General features: G+C 45.8%; 1 protein-coding gene across 1 annotated transcript in view; it reads left to right on the forward strand.

Moving 5' to 3' along the window:
• The window catches only part of LOC130356349 (synaptotagmin-2-like), a 169431-nt gene that overhangs the window by 23810 nt on the left and 121205 nt on the right, over positions 1 to 24416 (forward strand). The window contains exon 2 of the mRNA XM_056557741.1: positions 15972 to 16160. Coding sequence (XP_056413716.1) covers positions 15972 to 16160 — 189 coding nt within the window. The remainder of the gene's footprint in view (positions 1 to 15971; positions 16161 to 24416) is intronic.

The raw sequence follows: 24416 nt of genomic DNA on the forward strand, positions 1-24416 counted from the left end.
CCGCTCCAATAGATGAGGCATCAACCTCCAAAGCAAAGGGCCTCTCCGCATCAGGTTTTGTAAGCATGGGAGCAGAGGCAAACGCAGACTTTAAATGGGAGAAGGCCTCTTCAGCCTCTTGAGGCGAGGATTTAGGATTAGATGCCTTTTTAGTGAGAGCCACAATAGGAGCAACCAAGGGATGAAAAATGTGGGATAAACTGATGATAATTGTCACGATGCCGGCTGGCAGGAGGTGGATCCTCTGTGCCAGAGAGGGATTGGCGTGGACCGTGCTAGTGGACCGGTTCTAAGTCACTACTGGTTTTCACCAGAGCCCGCCGCAAAGCGGGATGGTCTTGCTGCGGCGGTAGTGACCAGGTCGTATCCACTAGCAACGGCTCAACCTCTCTGACTGCTGAAGATAGGCGCGGTACAAGGGAGTATACAGAAGCAAGGTCGGACGTAGCAGAAGGTCGGGGCAGGCAGCAAGGATCGTAGTCAGGGGCAACGGCAGGAGGTCTGGAACACAGGCTAGGAACACACAAGGAAACGCTTTCACTGGCACAATGGCAACAAGATCCGGCGAGGGAGTGCAGGGGAAGTGAGGTATAAATAGGGAGTGCACAGGTGAACACAATAATTAGAACCACTGCGCCAATCAGCGGCGCAGTGGCCCTTTAAATCGCAGAGACCCGGCGCGCGCGCGCCCTAGGGAGCGGGGCCGCGCGCGCCGGGACAGGACCGACGGAGAGCGAGTCAGGTACGGGAGCCGGGGTGCGCATCGCGAGCGGGCGCCACCCGCATCGCGAATCGCATCCCGGCTGGAGGCGGTATCGCAGCGCACCGGGTCAGTGGATCTGACCGGAGCGCTGCAGTAGCGAGAGTGTAGCGAGCGCTCCGGGGAGGAGCGGGGACCCGGAGCGCTCGGCGTAACAGTACCCCCCCCCCCTTGGGTCTCCCCCTCTTCTTAGAGCCTGAGAACCTGAGGAGCAGACTTTTGTCTAGGATATTGTCCTCAGGTTCCCAGGATCTCTCTTCAGGACCACAACCCTCCCAATCGACCAAAAAAAAAGTTTTCCCTCTGACCTTCTTGGAGGCCAGTATCTCCTTTACGGAGAAGATGTCCGAGGAGCCGGAAACAGGAGTGGGAGAAACAAGTTTGGGAGAGAAACGGTTGATGATGAGTGGTTTAAGAAGAGAAACGTGAAAGGCATTAGGAATACGAAGAGAAGGAGGAAGAAGAAGTTTGTAAGAGACAGGATTAATCTGGCACAAAATTTTGAAAGGACCAAGATAGCGTGGTCCCAATTTGTAGCTAGGGACACGGAAGCGGACATATTTAGCGGAGAGCCATACCTTGTCTCCAGGAGAAAAAATGGGGGGAGCTCTTCTTTTCTTATCAGCAAACTTCTTCATGCGTGATGAAGCCTGTAAGAGAGAATTTTGGGTCTCTTTCCATATGGTGGAAAGATCACGAGATATTTCATCCACAGCGGGCAAACCAGAGGGCAAGGGAGTAGGGAGGGGGGGAAGAGGGTGACGGCCGTACACCACGAAAAATAGGGATTTGGAGGAAGATTCAGAGACTCTGAAGTTATACGAGAATTCGGCCCATGGTAGAAGATCTGCCCAGTCATCCTGGCGGGAGGAAACAAAATGCCGTAAATAATCACCCAGGACCTGGTTAATTCTTTCTACTTGCCCATTGGATTGAGGATGATATGCAGAAGAAAAGTTTAATTTAATCTTGAGTTGTTTACAGAGAGCCCTCCAGAATTTTGACACGAATTGGACGCCTCTATCCGAGACGATCTGCGTGGGCAACCCGTGAAGACGAAAAATGTGTACAAAAAATTGTTTTGCCAACTGAGGCGCTGAAGGAAGACCAGGAAGAGGAATGAAATGTGCCATCTTGGAGAATCGATCAACGACCACCCAAACAACAGTGTTGCCACGGGATGGGGGTAAGTCTGTAATAAAGTCCATACCAATCAGAGACCAAGGCTGTTCGGGGACAGGCAGAGGATGAAGAAGACCAGCGGGCTTCTGGCGAGGAGTCTTATCCCGGGCACAGACAGTGCAGGCTCGCACAAAATCCACAACATCCGTCTCCAGAGTCGGCCACCAATAGAAACGAGAGATGAGTTGCACAGATTTCTTGATGCCCGCATGACCTGCGAGATGGGAGGAGTGACCCCATTTGAGGATTCCGAGGCGTTGGCGTGGAGAGACGAAGGTCTTCCCTGGAGGAGTTTGCCTGATGGAGGCTGGAGAAGTGGAGATCAGGCAGTCAGGAGGAATGATGTGTTGCGGAGAGAGCTCTACTTCCGAGGCATCCGAGGAACGAGAGAGAGCATCGGCCCTAATGTTCTTATCGGCAGGCCGAAAGTGAATTTCAAAATTAAATCGGGCAAAGAACAGAGACCACCTGGCCTGGCGAGGATTCAGCCGTTGGGCAGACTGGAAATAGGAGAGGTTCTTGTGATCGGTGTAAATAATAACTGGAAATCTTGATCCCTCCAGCAGATGCCTCCATTCCTCAAGTGCTAATTTAATGGCTAGAAGCTCTCGATCCCCGATGGAGTAGTTCCTCTCCGCCGGAGAGAAGGTCCTAGAAAAAAAACCACAAGTAACAGCATGCCCGGAAGAATTTTTTTGTAGAAGGACCGCTCCAGCTCCTACTGAGGAGGCATCAACCTCCAATAGGAAGGGTTTAGATGGGTCAGGTCTGGAGAGCACGGGAGCCGAAGAAAAGGCAGACTTGAGCTGTTTAAAGGCGTCTTCCGCTTGAGGAGGCCATGACTTAGGATTGGCATTCTTTTTGGTTAAAGCCACGATAGGAGCCACAATGGTGGAAAAATGTGGAATAAATTGTCTGTAATAATTGGCGAACCCCAAAAAACGTTGGATAGCACGGAGTCCGGAGGGGCGTGGCCAATCTAAGACGGCAGAGAGTTTGTCTGGATCCATTTGTAGTCCCTGGCCAGAGACCAAGTATCCTAGGAAAGGAAGAGATTGACATTCAAACAGACATTTCTCCATTTTGGCATAAAGTTGATTGTCACGAAGTCTCTGAAGAACCATGCGGACATGCTGGCGGTGTTCTTCTAGGTTGGCAGAAAAAATCAGGATATCGTCCAGATATACAACAACACAGGAATATAAGAGATCACAAAAAATTTCATTAACAAAGTCTTGGAAGACGGCAGGGGCGTTGCACAGGCCAAAGGGCATGACCAGATACTCAAAGTGTCCATCTCTAGTGTTAAATGCCGTTTTCCATTCATCCCCCTCTCTGATGCGGATGAGATTATAAGCACCTCTTAAGTCCAGTTTGGTAAAGATGTGGGCACCCTGGAGGCGATCAAAGAGTTCAGAGATGAGAGGTAGGGGGTAGCGGTTCTTTACCGTGATTTTATTAAGACCGCGGTAGTCAATGCAAGGACGTAGGGAGCCATCTTTTTTGGACACAAAGAAAAATCCGGCTCCGGCAGGAGAGGAGGATTTGCGGATAAAGCCCTTTTTTAAATTTTCCTGGATGTACTCAGACATAGCAAGAGTCTCTGGGCAGAGAGAGGATAAATTCTGCCCTGGGGTGGAGTAGTGCCCAGGAGGAGGTCAATAGGACAGTCATAAGGCCTGTGAGGAGGTAGAGTCTCAGCTTGTTTTTTGCAAAAAACATCCGCAAAGTCCATATAGGCCTTAGGGAGACCGGTTACAGGGGGAACCACAGGGTCACGGCAAGGAGTACTGGGAACCGGTTTAAGGCAGTCCTTGAAACAAGAGGGACCCCAACTCTTGATCTCCCCAGTGGACCAATCCAGGGTTGGGGAATGGTGTTGAAGCCAGGGTAGTCCAAGGAGAATTTCGGAAGTGCAATTGGGGAGGACCAAAAACTCAATTTTCTCGTGATGAGGTCCGATGCACATTAGGAGGGGCTCCGTGCGGAAACGTATGGTACAGTCCAATCTTTCATTGTTAACACAATTGATGTAGAGGGGTCTGGCGAGACTGGTCACCGGGATGTTGAACCTGTTGATGAGAGAGGCCAAAATAAAATTTCCTGCAGATCCGGAATCCAAGAAGGCCATAGTAGAGAAGGAGAAGGTAGAGGCAGATATCCGCACAGGCACAGTAAGACGTGGAGAAGCAGAGTTGACATCAAGGACTGTCTCACCTTTGTGCGGAGTCAGCGTACGTCTTTCCAGGCGGGGAGGACGGATAGGACAATCCTTCAGGAAGTGTTCGGTACCGGCACAGTACAGGCAGAGATTCTCCATGCGGCGTCGTGTCCTCTCTTGAGGTGTCAGGCGAGACCGGTCGACCTGCATAGCCTCCACGGCGGGAGGCACAGGAACGCATTGCAGGGGACCAGAGGAGAGAGGAGCCGGGGAGAAAAAACGCCTTGTGCGAACAAAGTCCATATCCTGGCGGAGCTCCTGACGCCTTTCGGAAAAACGCATGTCAATGCGAGTGGCTAGATGAATGAGTTCATGTAGGTTAGCAGGGATTTCTCGTGCGGCCAGAACATCTTTAATGTTGCTGGATAGGCCTTTTTTAAAGGTCGCGCAGAGGGCCTCATTATTCCAGGATAGTTCTGAAGCAAGAGTACGGAATTGTACGGCGTACTCGCCAACGGAAGAATTACCCTGGACCAGGTTCAACAGGGCAGTCTCAGCAGAAGAGGCTCGGGCAGGTTCCTCAAAGACACTTCGAATTTCCGAGAAGAAGGAGTGTACAGAGGCAGTGACGGGGTCATTGCGGTCCCAGAGCGGTGTGGCCCATGACAGGGCTTTTCCAGACAGAAGGCTGACTACGAAAGCCACCTTAGACCTTTCAGTAGGAAACTGGTCCGACATCATCTCCAAGTGCAGGGAACATTGAGAAAGAAAGCCACGGCAAAATTTAGAGTCCCCATCAAATTTATCCGGCAAGGATAGTCGTAGGCCTGAAGCGGCCACTCGCTGCGGAGGAGGTGCAGGAGCTGGCGGAGGAGATGATTGCTGAAGCTGTGGTAGTAGCTGCTGTAGCATCACGGTCAGTTGAGACAGCTGGTGGCCTTGTTGCGCTATCTGTTGTGACTGCTGGGCGACCACCGTGGTGAGGTCGGCGACAACTGGCAGAGGAACTTCAGCGGGATCCATGGCCGGATCTACTGTCACGATGCCGGCTGGCAGGAGGTGGATCCTCTGTGCCAGAGAGGGATTGGCGTGGACCGTGCTAGTGGACCGGTTCTAAGTCACTACTGGTTTTCACCAGAGCCCGCCGCAAAGCGGGATGGTCTTGCTGCCGCGGTAGTGACCAGGTCGTATCCACTAGCAACGGCTCAACCTCTCTGACTGCTGAAGATAGGCGCGGTACAAGGGAGTATACAGAAGCAAGGTCGGACGTAGCAGAAGGTCGGGGCAGGCAGCAAGGATCGTAGTCAGGGGCAACGGCAGGAGGTCTGGAACACAGGCTAGGAACACACAAGGAAACGCTTTCACTGGCACAATGGCAACAAGATCCGGCGAGGGAGTGCAGGGGAAGTGAGGTATAAATAGGGAGTGCACAGGTGAACACAATAATTAGAACCACTGCGCCAATCAGCGGCGCAGTGGCCCTTTAAATCGCAGAGACCCGGCGCGCGCGCGCCCTAGGGAGCGGGGCCGCGCGCGCCGGGACAGGACCGACGGAGAGCGAGTCAGGTACGGGAGCCGGGGTGCGCATCGCGAGCGGGCGCCACCCGCATCGCGAATCGCATCCCGGCTGGAGGCGGTATCGCAGCGCACCGGGTCAGTGGATCTGACCGGAGCGCTGCAGTAGCGAGAGTGTAGCGAGCGCTCCGGGGAGGAGCGGGGACCCGGAGCGCTCGGCGTAACAATAATAGTTAGCGAATCCCAGAAAGCGTTGAATGCCACGTAGGCCCGACGGACGACGCCAATCCAATGCTGCAGACAACTTATCTGGATCCATCTGCAGGCCCTGATGAGACAATGTAGCCTAGAAATGGAAGACTTTAGATTTCTCGACCAGGCATTTCTCCAGTTTGACGTAGAGATGATTCTTCCGAAGTTGCTGAAGAACCAGACAAACATGAGTACGATGCTCCTCTAGATTGGAAGAGAAGATCAGGATGTCATCTAGGTATACGACAACACAGGTGTAGAGAAGATCACGGAAGATATCATTGACGAACTCTTGAAAAACGTCTGGAGCATTGCAGAGACCAAAAGGCATTACAAGATACACAAAATGTCTGTCACGAGTATTGAAGGCCATTTTCCATTCATCTCCCTTGCGGATACGAATGAGGTTATACGAACCACGTAAGTCCAAGACCTTGGCACCACATAGACAGTCAAAAAGTTCTGAGATAAGAGGTAGAAGGTAACGGTTCTTGACCATGATTTTGTTAAGTCCCCTGTAGTCAATGCATGGACGGAGTAAGCCATCCTTCTACCCTACAAAGAAGAAACCTGCTCCAGCAGGAGAAGAGGACTTATGGATAAATCCCTTTTGGAGATTCTCCTGGATATACTCAGCCATGGCTTTGGTCTCAGGAACTGATAGAGGGTATATTCTCCCACGAGGAGGAGTGGTACTAGGCAGAAGATCAATAGGGCAGTCATAAGGACGATGTGGAGGCAGAGACTCAGCCTGTTTCTTGCAGAAAACGTCAGCGAAATCTTTGTAAGGTGGCGGCAGAACAGGAAAAGGAGGAAGACTAGAAACAACTTTACGCAGAACAGGTTGGAGGCAAAAATTGTGACAGGGTTGTCCCCAGCAAATTATTCCTCCAGTTCTCCAATCCAGTTGCGGATAATTGCGTTGCAGCCAAGGAAGGCCAAGAAGAATCTCAGAATTACAGTGTGGCAGAACATAGAATTCAATCTTTTCTTTATGCAATACTCCCACTTGCTTGATGAGAGATTCAGTACTGAGTGAACCTTACAGTCCAGATTTTGTCCATTGACAGAGGAGATGAACAACGGCTTGTCAAGCCGAGTAAGGGGAAGATGATACTTGTGGACTAAAGCCTCATCAATAAAGTCACCTGCTGATCCAGAATCCAAAAATGCTGTAGCGCTGAAGGAAGACTTGGCTGAAGACTTGTGCAGGAATAGTTTAGCATGGAGAGGTAGTATTCACACCCTAGGACGCCTCTCCCACGTACTCTAGGTGCGGGCGAACTGTACAGTCCTTGAGAAAGTGCTCCGGGCTAGCACAATACAAGCACAAATTCTCTTTGTGTCGTCGTGAACTCTCCTGTTGCGTAAGACGATAACGATCTCCTTGTATAGCCTCTTCGGCAAGAGGTGCAGGAGACTGAAGAGGTGGACGTTGAAACACGGGTGTCAGGAGGGCAGGTTCCTTCTCTAAGCGCAATTCCTCCTGTCTCTTGGCAAAACGCACACCAATGCGTGTGGCCAAGTGGATAAGTTCTGTCAAAGAAGATGGAGGATCACGTGCTGCAAGGGCATCTTTAATCCTGCTTGACAGTCCTTTTTTGAATGTGGCACACAATGCCTCATCATTCCAGGCAAGTTCAGAGGCTACAATGCGGAATTTAACCGCGTAGTCACCAACGGTAGAATTCCCTTGACAGAGGTTCAGCAATGCCGTCTCAGCTAAAGAGGCACGTGCGGGTTCCTCAAAGACACTGCGAAATTCTGCCAAGAATGCCGACAAATTGGAGGATACTGGATCATCACGGTCCTAAAGGGGTGTAGCCCAATCCAGGGCTTTTTCGGAAAGTAGACTAATGACAAAGGCCACCTTACTACGTTCCGTCGGAAACAGTTCAGACATGAGCTCCAAGTGCATGGAGCATTGTGTAACAAAGCCTCTGCACGACTTGGAATCCCCGTCATACTTGGAAGGCAAAGGCAGGCGCAGCTGGGAGCCAGAAGACACTGCATGAGCTGGAGCTGGGAGTGGGCCAGATTGTGCCTGCTGCTGGGGACACTGCATGAGCTGGAGCTGGGAGTGGGCCAAATTGTACCTGCTGCTGTTGCAAGGCCAAAAGCTGTTGCATCATGGCTGAAAGTTGAGAAAATTGCTGCGCCTGTTGGGCCAACTGCTGCAACTGACGTACCACAACGGAGGGAAAATCTGCGACTTCAGGCAGGGGTACCTCAGCGGGATACATGGCCGGATCTTACTGTAACATTCACGTTTCTGAAGACAGGACCGGTGGATGTGGATCGACTGCACCTGTGTGGCAGATGACTCGGACCATACCAGGGAGTGGAGTCTAAGGTGCCGCTGGTTTTCACCAGAGCCCGCCGCAAAGCGTGATGGACTTGCTACAGGTCGCTACCCCTGGCACGGGTCGACCACATAGGCGGCTGGTGAGATGCGAGGCACAGGAGGGATAAGGCAACTTGTAGTCTGGATAGCAGAAGGTCTTAAAGCACCGGCGCGCGTGCCCCCTAGGGGACGGGGGTCACGCGGGCCGGAGCAGAGAGGCAGAGGCAGGAGAAACACCCGGAGAGTGACAGACTGGGGCTCGCATGCGGGCGCGTCCCGCAATGCGAGTCCCAGCCCCGTCGGCAGCAGAAGGTAAGGCGACCATGCGCTCACGGCCAGCGTGTGTGGCCAGAGCACATAACATAGTAACATAGTTCATAAGGTTGAAAAAAGACCATAGTCCATCAAGTTCAACCTATAACCCTAATGAGTCCCTACTGAGTTGATCCAGAGGAAGGCAAAAAACAAATACTAGAGGTAAAAATTCCTTCCTGACTCCAAATATGGCAGTCAGAATAAATCCCTGGAGTAACGTTCTGTCCCTATAAATCTAATATCCATAACCAGAGATGTTATTATTCTCCAAAAATGCATCCAGACCCCTTTTGAACTCTTTAGAGAGTTCACCATGACAGCCTCTTTAGGCAGAGAATTCCAAAGTCTCACTGCTCTTACAGTAAAGAACCCCCGTCTGTGCTGGTGTAGAAATCTTCTTTCCTCTAAACGTAGAGGATGCCCCCTTGTTATAGATACAGTCCTGGGTATAAATAGATCATGGGAGAGATCTCTGTACTGTCCCCTGATATATTTATACATAGTTATTAGGTCTCCCCTAAGCCTTCTTTTTTCTAAACTAAAAAATGCCAATTCTGCTAATCTTTCTGGGTGCTGTAGTCCTCCCATTCCCCGTATTACTCTGGTTGCCCGTCTTTGAACCCTCTCCAGCTCCACTGTATCTTTCTTGTACACTGGTGCCCAGTACTGTACACAGTATTCCATGTGTGGTCTGACTAGTGATTTTTACAGCGGTAGAATTATTTCCTTGTGATGGGCATCTATGCCCCTATTGATGCCCCCCATGATTTTATTTTCCTTGGCATCAGCTGCCCGACACTGTTCACTACAGCTAAATTTACTGTTAACTAAGACTCCTAAATCCTTTTCCATGTCAGTCGTCCCAAGTGTTCTCCAATTTAATACATAATCCCAGCCCGGATTTTTCCTCCCCATGTGCATTACCTTACATTTATCAGTGTTGAACCTCATCTGCCACTTCCCAGCCCAAACCTCCAACCTGTCCAGATCCATTTGTAACAGTGCATTGTCCTCTATAGTATTTACCACTTTAGAGTTTACTATCATCTGCAAAGATTGCTACTTTACTATTCAACCCCTCTACAAGGTCATTAAAAAATATATTAAATAGAACAGGACCCAAGACAGACCCCTGTTGTACCCCACTAGTAACAGTCACCCAATCAGAATAAGTACCATTAATAACCACCCTCTGTTTCCTATTAGTGAGCCAGTTACTTACCCACTTGCACACATTCTCCCCCGGCCCCATCCTTCTCATTTTATGCACCAACCTTTTATGAGGCACCGTATCAAATGCTTTGGAAAAATCCAGATATACGACATCCAGTCTGGAGCTCACCTCCTCATAAAAGCTGATCAGGTTAGTTTGACAGGACCAATCCCCATGCCATTCTGATATGGGGGGGGGGGGGGGGGTCATACATTTTTTTAAATTAAGATACTCCAGAATTGCAACCCTTAGAAAACCCTCAAACAATTTACATACAGCGGAGGTTAAACTAACAGGTCTATAATTCCCAGGGTCACCTTTTGATCCCTTTTTAAATATTGGTACCACATTTGCCATGCGCCAGTCCTGGGGAACAGTCCCTGTTACTACAGAGTCCCTGAGTATTAAAAATATGGGTCTGTCTATCACCTTACTTAATTCCTTTAGAACACAGGGTGAATGCACTGTACTTCCACCTGTACTGGGGAGTTTACCTTATCACACTGTATTTCACCTGACATTTCATTTTCCTCGGTGAACACAGTGGAGAAGAATTTGTTTAATATATTTGCATTTTCCTGATCCCCGTTTATAATTTAACATTGAAAAATTGTTTATAACATAACAATGAAAACCACTATTTTGCACACTTTGGAGGGTTTTGTTTTCACACTTTACACTTTACGGTAAAAATGATGTTTTCTTTATTCTGTGGGTCAATATGGTTAACCCCTTAAGGACTCAGGTTTTTTAAGTTTTTGCACTTTCGTTTTTTCCTCCTCACCTTTTAAAAATCATAACCCTTTCAAGTTTCCACCTAAAAATCAATATTATGGCTTATTTTTTGCGTCACCAATTCTACTTTGCAGTGACATTAGTCATTTTACCCAAAAATTCACGGCGAAACGGAAAAGAAATCATTGTGCAACAAAGTCGGAAAAAAAAACGCCATTTTGTAACTTTTGGGGGTTTCCGTTTCTACGCAGCGCATATTTCAGTAAAAATGACACCTTATCTTTATTCTGTAGGTCCATATGGTTAAAATGATACCCTACTTATATAGGTTTGATTTTGTTGTACTTCTGGAAAAAATCATGACTACATGCAGGAAAATTTATATGTTTAAAAATGTCATCTTCTGACCCCTATAACTTTTTTTATTTTTCCACGTACAGGGCGGTATGAGGACTCATTTTTGCGCTGTGATCTGAAGTTTTTATCGGTACAATTTTTGTTTTGATCGGACTTTTTGATCACTTTTTCTTAATTTTTTTATGGTATAAAAAGTGACCAAAAATACACTTTTTTGGACTTTGGAATTTTTTTGCGCGTACGCCATTGACCGTGCGGTTTAATTAATTATATATTTTTATAGTTCGGACATTTGCGCACGCGGCGATGCCACATATGTTAAAATTTTTTTTTTATTTACACTTTTATTTTTTTTCATGGGAAAAGGGGGGTGATTCAAACTTTTATTAGGGAAGGGGTTAAATGACCTTTATTAACACTTTTTTAAAACTTTTTTTTGCAGTGTTATAGGTCCCATAGGGACCTATAACACTGCACACACTGATATTTTACACAGATCACTGGCGTGTATTAACACGCCTGTGATCAGTGTTATCGGCGCTTGACTGCTCCTGCCTGGATCTCAGGCACGGAGCAGTCATTCGTCGATCGGACACCGAGGAAGCAGGTAAGGACCCTCCCGGTGTCCTGTAAGCTGTTCGGGACACCGCGATTTCACCGCGGCGGTCCCGAACAGCCCGACTGAGCAGCTGGGATACTTTCACTTCAGACGCGGCGGTCAGCTTTGATCGCCGCTTATGAAGGGTTAATACAGGGCATCACCACGATCGGTGATGTCCTGTATTAGCCGCGGGTCCCGGGCGTTGATAGCCGCCGGGACCGACCTGATATGACGCGGGGACACCGCGTGACCCCGCGGCATATCGAGGGAGCCGGCGGAGGACGTAAATATACGTCCTGCGTCGTTAAGGGGTTAAAAGGTTACCCATGGCTAGATACTTTTCTATTTTCGTACCACTTAAAAAAATCTCAAACTTTTTGTACAAAATCAGTAATATAAAATCGCCCTATTTTGACCACCTGTAACTTTTTCATTTTTCTGTATATGAGGTGGCATGAGGGCTCCTTTTTTGCGCCATTATCTGTACTTTTTATTGATAACACATTTACATTTATAAAACTTTTTAGATCACTTTTTATAAATTTTGTTTGGAATAAAATGGGAGCATTTTTTTTACTTTTTATTTTTTTAAAGCCGTTCACCGTACATGATCATTAACATTATATTTTGATAGTTCGGACAATTATGCACGCGGCAATACCAAATATATTAATTTAAAAAAATCTTTACGCTTTTGAGGGGTAAAATGGGAAAAAGGGACAATTTAAATTTTTATTGGGGAGGGGATTTTTCCCTTTTTTTTCTTTTTTTTACATTTTTCAACTTTTTTTTTACACATTTTATGTCCCCATAGGGGACTATCTATAGCAATCATTTCATTGCTAATACTGTTCAGTGCTATGTATAGGGCATAGCACTGATCGGTATTATCGGCTATCTTCTGCTCTGGTCTGCTCGATCTCAGATCAGAGCAGAATACACCGGGAGACAGCCGGAGGCAGGTGAGGGGACCTCCAGAGTCTATTACAGATGATCGGATCCCCGCGGCAGTGCTGCGGGCGATCCGATCATCAATTTTAACATGGGCGTTGCCGCAGATGCCGCACATCTGAGGGGTTAATGGCGGATATCCGCGCAATTGCGGATGTCGGCAATTACTGGCGGGTCCCCAGCTGCTGATAGCAGCCGGGACCTGCAGTGTATGATGCGAGCACCGCTCTGCACTTTTACAGCATCTATAATGCTCCAAACTGTAATAATGCCTCCCTTGGGGGGTTGGGGACGAGTCAGTAGGTCCCCCACAATAGGTAGTTAGGCCATTCTAGTAGGTAGACAGGTCTCTTCAAGTAGTTTCCCCAATCACATAAGTGCTTCAAGTAGGTAGGGCCCCCAGAGAGAGTTTCCCCTGTCGATAAATCCCCCAGATAGCTGTCCCCTATATGAAAACCCTCATATAAGCTATGAAGGTAGTAGGTAGCCCCCTATTAGCTTTGTAATAGGAATTCACCAACATTAGGTAGGCAGCAGAAGTCCCCCACATTAGGTAGAAAGCAGAAGTCCCCCACATTAACTAGGCAGCAGAAGTCCGCCACATTAGCAAGGCAGCAGTCCCCCACATTAGCAAGGCAGCAGTCCCCCACATTAGCAAGGCAGCAGTCCCCCACCTTATGTAGGCAGCAGCTCCCCACACTAGGTAGGCAACAGATGTTCAAAGCATTAGGTAGGCAGCAGTTCCCCAAATTAGGTAGGCAGCAGTTCCCCACATTAGGTATGCAGCAGTTCCCCCGTATTAGCTAGGCAGCAGTTCCCCCATATTAGGTAGACAGCAGTTTCTCTACATTAGGTAGGCAGCAGCTCTGCAGTTCCTCCACATTAGCTAGGTAGCAGTCCCCCAGCCATACCCCCCTTCCCCTGGCATACTTACTTTCTGCTGCTCCTTTCTTCTTCCCCGTTAGCTCCCTCCGCACTGCCTCTTCTTTTCACTTCCTCTGCGCTCTGGCGTCTGACGTCACTTGTGCGCCAGAGTGCTGAAGAAGGGTTCAGCCTCCTGTGCGTGATTCACAGGGTGAGGAGCCAATGGCTCTTTACCCTGTCATACTTCCTATCGAGAGCCACATTTAACTGTAGATGCCTCATTAAGATGCATTTACAGTTAAATGGAGGACATGTGGGTGCCATTTTAGGATGGTAGGACAACAACCGAAAAGTGGAAATGTCCCACCGGATTTGGGTTGGTTGGGAAGTGGGCAAAGGTTTACCTTCCAACAAGACAAATGACCCTAAGCACACTGTCAAGACAACACAAGAGGGGCTTAGGGACAGCACTAAGAATAACCTTGAGTTGCTCAGTCAGAGCCCTGACTTGAACTCAATCGAACATCTCTGGAAAGACCTTCAAATGTCTGTCCACTGACAGACTTCATCCAACCAGATAGAGCTTGAGGGGATCTGCAGAAAATCCCCAAATCCAGGTGTACAAACCTTTTTGTACTATACCCACAAAGTATGGAGGCTTTTGAGGGCAGAATAATGGGACTCATTATTACAGGCTCAAAGTAACAAAATGTGAACGGGTCTGAAGATTTTCTAAATGCTCTGTATTTAAGACATAAAAAAAATAAACTAGGCAAAAAATTCTGCCATTGCCAGACAATCCTGCAAAGCAAATATTGCTCAGTCTGATATTCTGTTTTCCTTCTGGCTGAAGATACATGCTCAGACAAATTTTATTTATATCACACAATAAATGCTGTGAAAATCCACAAACACAATAGTGGAAATTATGTTTTTTTTTCCATTAACCCCCCTTGTAAATATAAAAAAAAAAAGGTAGTCTGTCAGCTGTTGCATGTGTGCCCCAATGTGGTACACCTGAAAAATGAAACCTCTCACACATGAATCATGTCCTAATGTTTATCGAAAAACAAGAAAATGTATGGCTTCCTGTAGGTGGCAATGAAAATGTTATTTATCTGTGAAAAATGTTTTTATTGTTCAAAAATAAAAAAAAATAAAAAGTATTTTTTTCCAATAAATCTGTGTAAATTAACATTTTAACTGCATTCTATGTGGCATGAATGTACTGCCACATAGAATGCAGTTAAAATGTTAATTTACACAGATTTATTGGAAAAAAAATACTTCTATCCTAAGGCTAAGAAAAATATGTCACGAGGGACCCTACTCTAAAGGCTTTAATATGCAGCATTCGGAATGTGTGCAAAGGGAAACTGACAGCAGCATCACCTGCTCTAACCTGATTATACAGGGTAATTGTGCAGGGGACTCTGATTTTAATGCGGGTTACCTTTTCATAATCTGTTGAGCCATACCCAGGATGTATAGCAAAATGCTAATACTTAAATCCTATTCTTGGTGCACTCGGGGGCGTTCCTCAGCTCACTGTGCCCATTTACATTGTCCCTTTGATACACCCCCTTCAGTAATATGCATTTTCCTTGCATAAAGTGCACAGTGATGTCAAAGCACAGGTATAATACACAGTAATGTCACAGTACAGGGAAAATACACAGTATTGTCACAGAACAGGGATAAAGTGCACAATGATGTCACAGTACAGGTATAATACACAAAGAGTGATATTACAGTACAGGGATAATATACTCAGCGATGCCATAGTACAGGGATAATACACACAGTGAGGTCACAGTGCAGAAATACTGTAAAATACACAGTGATGTCACAGTACAGAGATAACATGTACAGTGATGTCACAGTACAGGGATAATACACAGTTGTGTCACAGTACAGGGATAACACACACAGTGAGGTCACAGTGCAGAAATACTGTAAAATACACAGTGATGTCACAGTACAGAGATAACATGTACAGTGATGTCACAGTACAGGGATAATATACACAGTGATGTCACAGTACAGGGATAACACACACAGTGATGTCACAGTACAGGGATAATATACACAGTGATGTCACAGTACAGGGATAACACACACAGTGATGTCACAGTACGGGGATAATATACACAGTGATGTCACAGTACAGGGATAACACACACAGTGATGTCACAGTACAGGGATAATATACACAGTGATGTTGCAGTACAGTATGCTGGCTTGTGTTGTACTTGTTATTGAGCATGATGGAACACAGTGGGCCCGTGACCTGTATGTTTAAGATCCCTAGCAACGCCCCTGGATGCTGCGCATATACACTGATGGCAACATGCTGTACATAAGGCTGATTTCACAGCATGTATCAGCAGCAAGGAAAATGTATATTAATGGAGGGACTGTATCACAGGGCCACTGCGGGCAGGCAGAACAGTGCAACATGGGGGTCCCAAGAAGATGGTTTGTATATATTTTTCTATATATCTCGGGAATGGCACAACTAATTTACAAAAGGTAACCTGGGTTAGAATCAGCATCACCAGCCCTGCTCTGAAAAACAAAATGAGCAGGAGCACTCACACTATAAAAATGTTTTTTTTATATGTATATTTATTATATATTGCCATTTTCCATTAAAACAATGATTTTTTTGCTAGGTTTTGCTTCAGGTCAGGTTAAATTTTTCTGAATGTATTTTTGCAGCCATCATGCATTTTAACTTGTTCAAGAAGGCTGAGCCTCCACCAGAAGCTCATACAATGGCAAGCACAACAGAAGCACCTATTGTCTCACAAGATAACACCACTGCAGTTGCTGGATCAGGGGATAAAAGTGCTGACACATTCCGCAAAATTCAACAGGAACTTATGAATCAAATAAACAAGATTCCATGTAAGTGTACTGCATAGTATTATGATTGCCTGTGTTATATTCTGCACCAAATAATACTGTAAATTATAATTTTTTTATTATATACCAGAATACATGGTCAGCACAGCCTCAGGATTGCATATTACAGGGTACTCCTTTCCAACTAGGTAGTAAACAGCAGGTAACACTGATGGTATAACACTGCACTCTCCAATGGTTGCTCAATCATATAGAAATAAAGCAATTGAAAGTCCAAGTACAGAAACAGTAAATGGCACTCACCTAGATTATGTGCAAAATAATCTTTGTTTATTAAAGTGTTTAAAAAAAAACAAAAACATTCCAAGTGGGCTGACAGGCAGCTTATACCGGTAGTGCTCCACAGCATCAAGACCTGCTCCAGTGATTCCGGACTCGGTGATGTTTTCCCTGCGTTGAGTGCATATACACCTTTTTTTGCATAGCATACACCAGTATGTTTACAGGATAATTAGTGACAGCTGTTTCATGCTTTGCGTTTCATCAGACTATTCCCCTTTTGATCACGCTTGGATTTAACCAGCTGGTTTCACAACTTCATCCAAATGGATGTTACCATAAATTTTAAAAGAAAGTAATTTAACCTCTGAAACGTCAGTTTGCCGTTAAAGAAGTGTTTTGGGAAAAAAACGTATCCCCTTCCCCTTAGGGAATACGTTTTAGATTGCGGGGGGTCAGACCGCTGGGACCCCCCACGATCTCCTATATGGATCTTCGGCTCTCCTCCACAGCGGCGCGTTGCGACCCTTGCCCAAAGTAGGGACCCCACACCATAGAGCTCTGTGGGAGAGACGTTCGGCTATCTTTTACTCTCGTATAGAGCTATATGAAGGGGGCGTAGCTGCCCCTTCTTCAGGCGGGGGTCATGACATGCTGCTGTGGAGCAGTTCCAGGGCTCTATACAGGAGATTGCTGGGGCCTGCGGATAAGTTTTTTTCCACGACACTTCTCCTTTAAGAGCGTATGGCTTGGGCTCCTGACTAATGATTCCCCCAAAAGCCCCAAAGGGGACTAATAAAGTGGAAAAAAAGTAATGAAGGTTTAACCCACATGAATTAACACCTTCCATATGAAAAGTTTAAATCACCCCCCTTTTCCCATGTTCTGCATAAAAAGTACGTAAACATAATAAAAAATAAACATATTTGGTATCCCCATGTGCGTAATTGTCTGAACTATTAAACTATAACTTTATTTATCCTGTACAGTGAACGGGGTAAACTTAAAAAAATATACCAAACCCAAGAATTGCATTTTAGTATCACATCATATCCCGAGAGAAATTAAGTAAAAAGCGATCAAATTGTCCGTTCAATAACACAATCGTACCAATAAAAACTAAACATCACAGAGCAAAATACGAGCCCTCATACAGCCCAGTAAACAAAAAAAGAAAAAAGTTATTAGGGTCAGAAAATGGCAATTCCCATTTTTTTTTCTAAAAAGTTTATAACTTTTTACAATTAGTAAAATATTAAGCAAACTATACAACCTGGGTATGGTTTTAATCGTGCCAACCCAAAGTATCAAGATTACATGTCACATGGTGAACGGCATAAAAAAGAACCACCCCAAATTTCACCTCACAAATGTGTGTGTATATATATATATATATATATATATATATATATTTATATATATATATATATATATATATATATATATATATATATATTATAATATATATATATATATATATATATATATATATATACTGTCTATTTATTTATTTATCTTTTCATGTTTGGAGCATATGTTATGGAAAAATGAACAAAGACATTACAAAGTACAATTGGTCCCGCAAAAACAAGGTCTGTAGATGAAAAAATAAAAGGGTTATGGCTATTAAAAGGAGGATACAAAAGCGAAAGGGCAACAATGAAAATTGGCCTGGTCCTTAAGGGGTTAAGAAGATTACTAGAAAAATAATACAAAACATCACACAGTGTGAATATGCATTTATATAATTACAAAAACATACTTAAATCTGTACATTTGTTAAAGGGATACTCTGTCCCTAGACATCATATCCCCTATCCAAAGGATAGGGGATAAGATGTCAGATCATCGGGGTCCCGCTGCTGGGGACCCCCTGGATCTACCATGCAGCACCCACCTGTTGCGGCTTCCAGAACTGCTGGAGGTCCTCAGGCTGAGTCCATCTCGACCACAGGGACGGAAGATCGTGACGTCACGACTCCGCCCCTGTGTGATGTCACACCCCTCAATGCAAGTCTATGGGAGGGGGCGTGACAGCTGTAGTACCCCTTTAAGACCCAGCAATCCTTGAGCATTAGTTCTTATTATGAAATGTGCCTCTATTTGCAGAAGCGTCTTATTCCCGAGGAATGCGTTTAAAGGGGTATTCCAGGAAAAAACTTTTTTTTATATATCAACTAGCTCCAGAAAGTTAAACAGATTTGTAAATTACTTCTATTAAAAAATCTTAATCCTTTCAGTACTTATGACCTTCTCAAATTAAGGTTGTTGTTTTCTGTCTAAGTCCTCTCTGATGACACCTGTCTCGGGAAACGCCCAGTTTAGAAGAGGTTTGCTATGGGGATTTGATTCTAAACTGGCCGTTTCCCGAGACAGGTGTCATCAGAGAGGATTTTTTAATAGAAGTAATTTACAAATCTGTTTAACTTTCTGGAGCCAGTTGATATATAAAATTATTTTTTTTTCCTGGATAACCCCTTTAAGTCCTATATATTGAAGTTGTCTCTGGTCTTTTCCATGTTTGTCCCACATATGGTCAATTAACTGTGGAGCACCTTTTTTATTTCTCAAAGAATAAACATGTTCCAATAGTGTTTAAGGGACATACAGGTGAAACTCGAAAAATTTTTATATTGTGCAAAAGTTAATTTCTTTCAGTAATGCAACTTAAAAGGTGAAACTAAAATATGAGAGACTCATAACATGCAAAGCAAGATAGTTAAAACTCCGTACAGAGAGATTGCAGGGGGCCCCAGCGGTCGAACCCCCCACGATCTCAAACTTAACCCCTATCCTCAGGAGAGGGGATAAGTTTTTCACCACTGGACTACCCCTTTAATTTCTATAGGGACATCTACTAGGATTACTGAACTGCCGCACAATATGAATGAGCACCAAGAACAGTTGCCGCTGTGAGGTGGTTTTTTGCGCCCCCGTAGATCCATGCGTCCGCTCCTCCCCCAGCTCTCCGATCATTTCCGAAGCTAGAACTGGGGAGGGCAGAGCAAGGGGAGGGAGGAGGTTCACGCCCGCTCCCTCATCTCCCCTCCCTGAGCTCGGCTGGACGCAGATCTCTACAGCACGCCCCCTCCCTGAGGACATAGATCGCCACGGCAGGTCCCCTCCCTCATCTCCCCTCCCTGAGGACGTAGAGCAGTGCTCTCAATGAGCTCTATGTGTAAAGGGGGACATACTGTACGGGCTAAAGGGGAACATACTGCACGGGCTAAAGGGGGACATACTGCATGGGCTAAAGGGGGACATACTGCATGGGCTAAAGGGGAACATACTGCATGGGCTAAAGGGGGACATACCGCATGGGCTAAAAGGGGACATACTGTAGAGGCTAAAGGGGGACATACTGCATGGGCTAAAGGGGGACATACTGTAGAGGCTAAAGGGGGACATACTGCATGGGATAAAGGGGGACATACTGCATGGGCTAAAGGGGGACATACTGTAGAGGCTAAAGGAGGACATACTGCATGGGCTAAAGGGGGACATACTGCATGGGCTAAAGGGGGACATACTGCATGGGCTAAAGGGGGACATACTGCATGGGCTAAAGGGGGACATACTGTAGAGGCTAAAGGGGGACATTTAGCCTGTACAGTATGTCCCCCTTTAGCCCGTGCAGTATGTCCCCCTTTAGCCCGTACAGTATGTCCCCCTTTACACATAGAGCTCATTGGGAGCACTGCTCTACGTCCTCAGGGAGGGAAGATGAGGGAGGGGACCTGCCGTGGCGATCTATGTCCTCAGGGAGGGGAGATGAGGGAGGGGACCTGCCGTGGCGATCTATGTCCTCAGGGAGGGGGCGTGCCGTAGAGATCTGCGTCCAGCCGAGCTCAGGGAGGGGAGATGAGGGAGGGGGCGTGAACCTCCTCCCTCCCCTTGCTCTGCCCTCCCCCAGCTTTAGCTTCGGAAATGATCGGAGAGCTGGAGGAGGAGCGGACGCATGGATCTACGGGGGCGCAAAAAAACACCTCACACCGCATCTATGGGTCCCCACAGGTGCGGTTTTGTTCAATCAAGTATCACCTTGTTCTTTATTCTTCATATCAAACGTGCTTCTAACTAAAATATCAGTAAGATTCTGAAAATTCTAAAATGAGACTTAGATCTACTGTCAGGAAGATTGCATTATTCTTTTTTTCTCCATTGAATTAAAGGGTACCTCTCATCAAAAAAACCTTTTGATATATTATAGATTAATGTATGCAGAATAACTTTACAATTGCATGTTATTGAAAAATATGCTTCTTTCTATTTAATTTTCCACTTTGAAGAAATGACCACTAGGGGTCTCCCTACCAGTCCTGGCAGCAAGCATTTCAGACTCCTGCTGGAGTCCTAAACACTACGAGCTGCCAGTCTACTTTGTTCACAAAGGAGAACACTCAGAGCTGCCAGCCTGCTTTGTTCACAGCCTGTTTGGCTGTGAACAAAGCAGGCTGGCAGCTCTGAGTGTTTAGGACTCCAGCATGAGTCAGAAATGCTTGCTGACAGGACTGATCGGGAAAAATACAATAGAAAGAAGCATATTTTTCATTAACATGCTATTGGAAAGTTATTCAACATTCATTAATCTAAAATATATCAAAAGTTTATTTGATGAGAGGTACCCTTTAACAACATACATCTCAACAGTCCTGGGAGGACCCTCCCCACCCGCACCAACAGAACAGTCAGACCAGAATACAGGATATAGACAGGATCAGAAGGAACAGTCCATATTCAGAATTCATAGACCCCTATAAGTACGGGAGTGAGGAGTATCCCCACGGAGAACACTAACACAGTAATAACACACCACAGACATACCCATTCACTCACACACCCATCCGAACATTACCTGGGAGCTCGCCAATCATCCACATAACCACCCTAAGGCAGGGGAGTCCCACGGACTGGAGGATCCATAGAAACATCTAACATCATCCACGGCACCCAACCCTTATCAAATTTTTTGGGGCATTTCCAACTTATGTACAAAGCATGATATAAGGGAACATATTTATTCACTAAGGCTATCCACCGAGCCAGAGGAGGGGAGGACACGTTCTTCCAAGCCATCACTATAACCTTGCGTGCACAATACAAGAGAAAACGGATTAATATGCGTCTATAGGAGCCCTTCTCTAATCCATTGATAACCCCCAACAAGCATACTTCTGGCGTCAAAACAAAGGGGAATTCCAGATGGTCTGCCATGAACGTCATCACCTCTCTCCAAAAGGGCACCACACAAGAGCAAGTCCAAACCGCATGCAAAAAAGTGCCTCTCTCCCTCCCACACCTAAAACACATATCTGACCCCGAGACCCCCATGAGATGTAGTCTAACGGGAGTATAATACAAACGTAGGATAAACCTGGATTGAATGAGCATATCACAGGTACTAACCACCGTAGGGTAATATGTCTTAACTACCTCCTTCCACATGTCCACAGAAAGACTAGGAACATCTTCAACCCACTTCAGCTGTGCAAGAGCAATCGGGTATGGACCCACTGATTGCAATAAAATATAACTCTGAGTGAGAGGTTTGACCAAGTAGTGGTCCCCAGGAGCAATTCCAAATCATTAAACACACGGGTAACTTCCAGGGAACCAAACTGTGCAGAGACCACATGTCGCAGCTGAAGATACCTGAAGTCAGCATCCTGAGGGACATGAAAATGTTCTCTAACATCAGTAAAGGAAGGAAAGACACAGTAGTCATCTCCAAACAAATGCATGGCAAATTTTTGTCCCTGGGAGCTCCAGTATCCGGCTGCCTTCAACTCCCCCAGGTGTTCCAAATGAGGATTACCCCACATCGGTGCTCTGGGAGACACCAACTATTGAGGGAAGCACCCAGAAACCATTGACCAGACCGCTGCCACCGTCTTAATAGGAGCTGGCAAAGACTAAGAGGGAACATACCTGTACAATGTATTAGTCAGTGTCTCATAGGAACCCATGAGAGCCCCCGATAAAGCTGTGAAGGCATTAGAAAGGTCCAGGTCAACCCACCAGGCTGCGTACACCAGCTGTGAAGCCAGAAAATAGTTTATATGCATATTAGGAGTGGCTAGTCTCCACCCCCCCCCCCCCCCCCCCCCCCCTCTGCCTTGGCGCCCGGAAGGATCTCTGCCAATAGAAGGATCTCAGAGCCCTGTTGAGTTTGAAAAAAAAAACCCTGGGAGGAATAATAGGTAACAGATGAAAAGTATAGGAACTTTGGGAGGAAAATCATTTAAAAAATATTAACCCTACCTGCCAGGGATAAGGGTAAGGAGTCCCACGCCTGTAACCGTGTAAGCGTATTACCCAGAAGAGGATCCGAATTAAGGGCCATAAACTCAGAATTACTAGATGAGACCTCCACTCCCAGATACCTAAAGCGAGACACAGCCTGCAACCCGTTAGGCAATGTAGGAGGTAAAACCCCTTCCCTAGACAAGGACATAATGGATGATTTGACCCAGTTTACCGTCAGACCTGAGACCTCCCCAAATCTCTCCAGAAGACCAAACAGAGCAGCAAGGGAGCCCTCCACATCGGCTAGGTACACTAAGGTGTCATCAGCATACAGGGATATCTTCTTAGTCAGGGAACCCCTAGGTATTCCCTTAATGGAGTCAGAGGCATGAAAAGCCGCCGCCAGAGGTTCTACAGCTAAAGCAAACAGAAAGGGAGAAAGAGGGCACCCCTGTCTAGTTCCCCTACCCAACGGGAAGGAGCCTGAAATTTCCAAATTGGTGCGTATTCGGTCCCTAGGTGCATCATAGAGCAAACAGACCAACTTCCTAAAAACAGGTCCAAAGTGGAGGACACGCATCAGACACCAAATATAGTGCCGTTCAAATAAATCAAAGGCCTTATAGACATCAAGGCTAACAACATAGCCAAGGGATCCGTCCTCCTCCGCTGCGGAGATGTTAAGCTGAAGTCATTTGACATTGATATCGGGAGCCCTCCCTGGCATAAACCCAGTCTGATCAGGGTGAAACACTGAGGAAATGACCCCTCTAAGCCTGTTTGCCAGTACCTTCGCCAAATTTTTGATATCAACATTGAGGAGGGAAAAGGAAAGATAAGAGTCCAGCAAGATCGGAAGTACTACAATCAGGGCCTCTCTCATAGAATCCAGCAGGACCCCAGACTCCAAGGCCATTGCATATAGGTTAAGCAAAGTAGGGATCAATTTCTCTTCATTCACCCTGTACCAGTCCCCAACCAACCCATCTAGCCCGGAGTCTTCCCAGAGGGCAGATCTTTTATAACCCTTGACACCCTTAACTAATGTACAAGTAGAAGGACACCTAGGAAATATTGATCATAATATAATACATTATAACTTGTCCTTCAATAAGGGAATCTCTCGAGGGGCCACAAAAACAATGAACTTTAGGAAGGCAAAGTTCGATCAACTCAGAGAAGCCCTTAACAATATAAAATGGGATAATGTCCTCAAAAACAAGAATACTGACACTAAATGTGAGACTTTTAAAAATATCTTAAATTCTCACTGTAAAATGTATAACCTTATAGGAATAAAAGGCTCAGAAATAAAAGAAAACCAATATGGATGAATAAGGGGGCAATAAATGACAAAAAGAAAGCATTTAAACTACTAAAACAGGACGGCAGTGAGGAAGCATTAAAAAGCTATAGAGAAAAATTTAAAATATGAAAAAAACAGATAAAATCTGCAAAAATAAAGAGACTCATTGCCAAAGAGAGTAAATCTAACCCCAAAATGTTATTTAACTTTATAAATAGCAAAAAGGTCAAAAATGAAAGTGTAGGCCCTTTAAAAAATGATGAGGAAGAAATTATAAACGGGGATCAGGAAAAAGCAAATATATTAAACAAATTCTTCTCCACTGTATTCAACGAGGAAAATGAAATGCCAGGTGAAATACAGTGTGATAAGGTAAACTCCCCAGTACAGGTCACCTACTAACCCAGGAAGAAGTACAGTGCCGCCTACAAAACATCAAAATAGACAAATCACCAGGTCCAGATGGC

This window comes from Hyla sarda, chromosome 2 (assembly GCF_029499605.1).
Source record: "Hyla sarda isolate aHylSar1 chromosome 2, aHylSar1.hap1, whole genome shotgun sequence".
In the NCBI taxonomy this organism is placed as follows: Eukaryota; Metazoa; Chordata; class Amphibia; order Anura; family Hylidae; genus Hyla; species Hyla sarda.